Below are 6,364 nucleotides of genomic sequence, written 5' to 3'. Positions count from 1 at the left end.
TGTCCACCCTGAGCCTCCCCTGGCCCAGCCTGAGGCCGTTCCCTCTCCTCCTGTCCCTGTTCCCTGGCAGCAGAGCCCGACCCCCCCGGCTGCCCCCTCCTGTCAGGGACTTGTGCAGAGCCACAAGGTCCCCCCGGAGCCTCCTTTGCTCCAGCCTGAGCCCCTTTCCCAGCTCCCTCAGCCGCTCCTGGGGCTCCAGCCCCTTCCCAGCTCCCTTCCCTCCTGGTTGAGTCTGAAGATGGAAATTTGAAACACTGAAGTCAAGATTGTGGAATGCATCTGATTCATGCTGGAATTATTTTTATGCAGACAAGTTTTGGTGTGACTTAATAGCAGAGTGGTGATGTGAACAACTCTGCATGAATTTTTAGTTAAATTGCATTTAATTCTGTTGGTTAAGAAGATCTCCTTGAACAGTAAAATGCTTCTCTGTTTATTGCACACCAGAATTTTTTGTGACAAATAGTTCTTAGAAGACTAATGATTGGATGTTTTGGGTGTACAGATGATTTTAAATTACCAGGGCGTCATAGTTTAAATTCAGATTTGTCTTTGTTCAGGAAAGCCCATCTTGTGTGGATTTAAGTAGTCCCAGGATTTTCATCACATTGCCTATTTCTTTGCCAAACCAACTATTCACGGTGTAACCCCAGTTGGTAGCGTTGATTCTCCTGCAGCTTTTTCCAGCTCAAGTGGACATTGTTGTGCTCTGCTGTGTTTTCACAAGTGCTCTTTTTCCTCCTAGTGCGTGGACATAACCACAGCCATGAACGACAGAGCAGTGGCCCAGAAAAGGCTCAATGAGAACTCCTTTGACCTGGAGGCCATGTGCATGTTGAACCGGGCACAGGAGCAGGTGAGGGGGGCTTTCAGCAGCATTTTGGGGGACTTGAAGAAAATCAGTGTTTTCCTTTCATGGCAGCTGGTTTTTCTCACCTGTTGAAGTTTGGAAACCCAGTTATGGGTCCGTGTTTTGAAGTTCTGCCTTGGTTTTGCACTTCCTAACTCTGAGTTTTCCTGAGCTTCTTCATGTATTCCATGTTTTTTGCCCAAGTCACTCCAAAACATAATTCCAAATTAATTTTTCTTGAAGTTGTACTGTAGTTCAGCAGCACAGATGTAGATAATTCTTTCCAAAACAATGGATTCAACAGTTTTGGGGATGAGGAAACCATGAACTCGCTGGAGTTGGAGCTCAGGCTTCAGGGTGACCATTTAGATGCTCAGATTTTGGGAGCACCTGCTTTCATCTGAGTGTCAGTGAACACACCAAATATCAACAACACGATGTGAAAATTACTGAGAGACGACAGAGAATTGCAAAGGAAAGTGTGGAGATGCTTGTGTTGGTCTTACACTGGGTTTTGCTGTTGCAGATCGACGCCTGGGCTCAGTCCAACTCCATCCCAGGGCAGTTCACGGGGAGCACCGGAGCGCAGATCCTGTCCTCGGACGAGCTCACCAACAGCGGGCCCCAGGCGTGGATCCGAAAGGTAGAAGTGACACAGACACTCCTGTCTCAGCACCACACTTCACAGAGCAGTCAAGGATTGCAAAATGCTGAACAAGTGCCTTACCCTGTGGCAGAGCATGTGCCCAGTGCAGCAGGCTGGGCTCAGTCCCTGTCTGTGCTGGGTCGAAGCCCTCGGTGTCACCGAGGCTGTGACGGTGCCCAGCGAGGTGTGCCCGGCGAGGCACAGCCTGCCACTGACAGGACATGGCTGGTGCTGCTGTGCTGGCAGTGGCAGATCCTTCACTGCCTCACTGGCACCGGGACACATCAGGCAAGCTTTGATCCCGCTGCTGTTGAAGTCAGCATTTTTTGGCATCGGCTTCAGCGAACCAAGTCCCAAACTGCCCTTATGTTTGCCTTGGTTCTCTCTGGTTGCTCCTTTGCCTCTCTCTGGATCACCAGGGTTTTCTGGGAGCCAGAGGTGCGGAGGGTTAAAGAAGGAGTTGCAGTTAATAAGTCACTATCACCCTGCTATTATTTATATATAGTGCCGTAGTTCCCTCTTGCTGTGGGTTATCAGTGGCTGATTTGGGGTGTGGTGCGTCCTCCATCCGTGTGGTTTATACATTATACTCAAGCTGCATCTTTGCCAGTGAACACTGTTCTGGTGCTCTGTCAGGAAGTAGAACTGAGGAGTTCAAGCAACATCCACCTTCCAGGCACAAGGAATAATGAGTTAAGCTGGTCAGCCTTGCAGGTGATGCAACTGAGTCTGTATCTGGTTGGGTTAGGACACTCTCCCAACTGGGAGGTCAGATTTGAGGCTTAGGTGGAATTCTCTATAAAAATTGGTGTCAGCTGAACACAAAAGTCTGGAATTATAATATCCTAAATTTTTGCCAGGTTTCACTACCTTGTTTTTCCACTTCATACCAAGCAGTGCAGAGAGCCAGGGAACACAGATTTGAGTCACTGGCCAGATGGGAATCTTTTGGGATCTTGTCAGTATTGATGCAGAATGTGCATGATAAAATCAGATTTTAACAATTATGAACAACTGAGATTGTAACAAAACGCTGCCTTTGGTGAAGACAATCCTTGTCCTTGGCAGAGGAATTTAGAAGTGCGAAGCACAGGGATGTGTTGGTGAGGAAGGAGCTTTTCCACTGGGAGGCTTGGAAAGGAGATCAGCAGGGCTGTGAGGGGAGGGTTCTCCCTGTCTGCAGCACCTGCAGTGGGTTCCCAAGGCCGTGAAAAGGGAGCAGCTCTTTCCCAGACCTCCTCCCTGGGGTCTCCTGTGATGGCAGTGACAGGAGGGGCTGCTCACAGAAGTGAAGTGGAAAGGGCCAGGTGTGTTTTCCTGGTTTTCCAGCTTCACTCTGGGATCTGCTTTAAAACAACCCAACTAAACAAACCAAAACAGCAGCCAAAAAACTGAACACAAACCCAGCAAAATGCTCCATAGGGAGAAAATGGGAGAAGAGTGTGGTCTGTGCTTGTGGACACGACTGCTGTGAGGAGCAGAGCAATGCTGGAACATTTTGTTGGATCTGGGCATCAGTGAGCCAGCAGCAGCTCTCCTGCCCTTCCCAGGGCTGGGAACGTGCTGTGGTTGCAGTGCAGGCTCTGGGGTTGGGCACAGAGGAGGCTCCTGTTGGGAACAGGAGGAGTTGGTGGGTGAGGGAGGCGAGGACAAAGTCCTCCTCCTGCTCTGGCATTCCTCAGCTGCTCTCCTGCTCTGCCAGGCTCCCCCTCCGTGACAGCCCAGAGGGCCCAGAGCTGCTCAGGAGTGCCCTGGGGCTTCAGGAGTGCCAGGGCCTGGGAAAGCCTCAGCCACCTTCATGTGGAGTCCTCCTGTGGCTACAGGAGGATTTCACAGGAAGAAGTAGGGATGTGGTTCTGAATCCATGTTATCTTTCTCAGGGACAGGAATGCAAACCACCCATGAAATGCAAAGTACTGGTTGTGTGTTATTTGGGCACCTGAAGTTGTGTAACAATTGTCAGTTACTGAGTGTAGCACTGAGGAGTCAGGCTTGTGCTCCCTTTTTGGCCTAAAAATTGCATCTTAACATTAAAATAACCTTGTATTTTTCACTCGGGCCAGGAGTTGGACTTTGATCCCTGTGGGTCACTTCCAACTCAGGATATTCTGTGTTTCTGTGATTTTTATCTGCAAGTAGGGCTGCGGAGTTCCTTGGGGGATGTTGTGTCTGTGAATTAATGCACGTTTCTGGCTGAGGCTGTTTGCTGAAGGCATTTCCCTTGGGAATTTGCCATGAGAGGAGCTGTGACCATCCAGCAGAGACTGAGCCCGTGGCAGCCACTTAATTTGGCTCTGAGGAAATAAAGAATTCGAGCAAGCACAGACACTGGGTGTGACAGAGATCACCACAGCAGCAGGGAGGTGGAACAGGAGAGCTGAGTCAGCAGGGCAGGAAGAGGAAGGGACTTGGGGAATTTGTTGGCTGAGCTCTGTCTTCACTTTGCATTTCGTGGATTTGACCTTTTTTTGTCCTTTCCCAATGACTCTGGAGAGGTAATATGCACTCAAACCAAACTCTGCCTGGAATCTGTTTGGCAATGAGGTACTGCAGTGCTTCATGTGGAGCACTGGGGTGGGGACACCAAGTAGGAATAAGGTTTATGTTTTTAATTTGGGGACTAATTCATGGTGTTCACGTGCAGGGGCCTGAGCAGGGTCCATAAAGGAGTGGTGTGGTGTTAGATATAAAGCATTTAGGAGCAATCTCACCTTTCCCTTTTGAAAAGTGGCTTCTGTTTCAGTTTGTCACCATCAGTGTAATCAGTTCACAAATGTGACTCATCTTTTCTGAAGGTTGCTTCTATTTTTATTCCCTTCTTCCTTCCAAACACACTGTGCTGCTGAAGAAATGTCAGAGCAACTGGTCAAATATTTTTTGTATTTCCAAGCAAATTCTGTTGAGGTCTATTTACTCCCCCTTTCCCAGACTCACCACTTGGTTCTGGATTTATCTATCAGCTTAATTCTGGAGCCTGAACTTGCTCCCTGGGGTTGTGCTCAAGGGTGGCCCTGGGGAGCTGCTGGGTCACTCACTTGTGCTGGGGTGCAGAAAGTTCTGGAAAGTGCAAGCCTCCCTTCCATTCTTCCAGGCACAGCAGAGCAGAACTCCTGTCAGGGTGGAAGTAAAGCTGAGCCTTGTGGCTGCCTCTTGCAGGACTGCTGAGCTTCCAGCCAGGCCCCTCAGCCAGACCTGGTGTTCCTGCTGGGAACAGGGAGCTTTCCTTGGGAGCCAGGGTCACCTGGCAAAGCAGAACAGCTCTGTGCTCATTAGATACTGGATATGGGGAAGGAATTCCTCCCTGTGAGGGTGGGCAGGCCCTGGCACAGGGTGCCCAAAGCAACCCTGGCAGTGGCACCTGCCATGGCAGGGGTGGGATGGGAGGATCCTTAAAATCCCTCCCAACCCAAACCATTCTGGGATTCCATGATTCTGAAATAGGTGAGTTCTGTTGGACTGGTTCCCTCCAGTCCTCTGACTGCTGTTTTTTCCAGCCATTCCTTTTTCCCCTGCTGTTGTGCAAAAGCTGAGAGCAGCACCTGCAGGTGCTTGGAACGCAGGGCTTGTGAGGCATCTGCTGGGAGTCTTCAGCAAGGGATTCCTCCTTCTGCCTGTGGGAGGGAATGTGGCTGCTGCTGAAAGGGCCAGAGCATCTTCAGTTCAGCACCCAGCCCAAATTCCCTTCCTCAGGATCCCCCCAAGGTGCCACAGGGCTCAGATCTTGGTCAGAGCTCCAGGAGCGTTGGGACAGCGCTCCCAGGGATGCGCAGGCTGGGATGGCTGGGGTGTCTGTGCAGGGCCAGGAGCTGGGCTTGGATGGTCCTTGTGGGTCCCTTCCCACTCAGAGATGCTGTGATTCCATGGGAGATTCTGCTGCCTGGCACAAGTTGTTCCAAAGCGATGCTTGTTCCTGGAACTTGAACTTCCTTGGAGTTCAAAGCAGCCTTTAGTGCAGCCCTGTGCTGTACCTGAACTGCCACCCCCGCCCTGCCTCCAAGGCTTTGTTGTCTTTGCTTCCGAAATTGTTGCTCCAAAGAGTCAGCCTGAAGAATCAGGAAGAAAGTTAATCAAAACTGCTCTAAACCCTCTGAAGGAGTCGGGTTTTACCTTCTCTTTAAAGCAAGTGCTGACACAAGAATGTGGCCCTTTAGTGTCTCCGTGTGCTGGTGGAATGGAAGCGGGATTTCATGGAATTTAGAGCTCAAAATAAAAGGAAAGAGGTATCAGATTGTCTTGCAGGCTGTCTCAAGATTAGTGAGTGAAAGAGAAGTGATTTTGCAAATAATGAGTTAGTTCTGACAGCAATAACCAAATGCTCAGAAACCTGGGGGTTCTTCTGTCCCCTTTAATTTGTATTTGCAAAAGGCCAGAGCTGCTCAGGAGTTTTGGGAGACTCAGCCTTGGATGGTTTTTAAAATTAGAAGAATTGTGGCTCTCACTTCCCTGTTTTTGTGGGCATTTCTGTTACTTCTGTGGTTTCCAGTGAGTTCCAAACCCAGCACCAGTTTTACCCCCCCTCATTAAATCATGGGCTGAGGGGAGTTTCTGTCATCAAATTATAAAGAAATACAATGTACAGGTGGCATTAGAAGGTTACTTTCACTTTGTTATTAAAAGAAAAAAGCCAAACCAGAATCAAAATGAAAGAACCTTTTCCTTGCTGCAGACCTTCGCTTCCTCAGTGAGCTGAGTCCAAGTGGGCTTCTCCTGGCTCCTTTCCCACTGGTACCAGAATTCTTTCCTCTAGCCTTTTAGTGGGATGCACAAGTATTTGTGTATTCTGGAATTAAATTATTATTAATAATAATAAATTTGGAAGTCATTGTTGTCCTGGTTCTGTTGGTGAAGTTGAAGAGTCAGCAGCGTGT

General features: G+C 49.2%; 1 protein-coding gene across 1 annotated transcript in view; it reads left to right on the top strand.

Annotated features, from left to right (window-relative positions):
* Positions 1-6,364, top strand: part of SON (SON DNA binding protein) — a 36,822-nt gene that overhangs the window by 23,011 nt on the left and 7,447 nt on the right. The window contains 2 exon segments of the mRNA XM_017743336.1: positions 746-856; positions 1,377-1,493. Coding sequence (XP_017598825.1) covers positions 746-856; positions 1,377-1,493 — 228 coding nt within the window.

This window comes from Corvus brachyrhynchos, unplaced genomic scaffold, assembly GCF_000691975.1.
Source record: "Corvus brachyrhynchos isolate BGI_N302 unplaced genomic scaffold, ASM69197v1 scaffold149, whole genome shotgun sequence".
NCBI classification, from domain to species: Eukaryota; Metazoa; Chordata; class Aves; order Passeriformes; family Corvidae; genus Corvus; species Corvus brachyrhynchos.
Note: the sequence above shows the minus strand (reverse complement) of the source record. Positions and strands in the feature narration are given on the sequence as shown.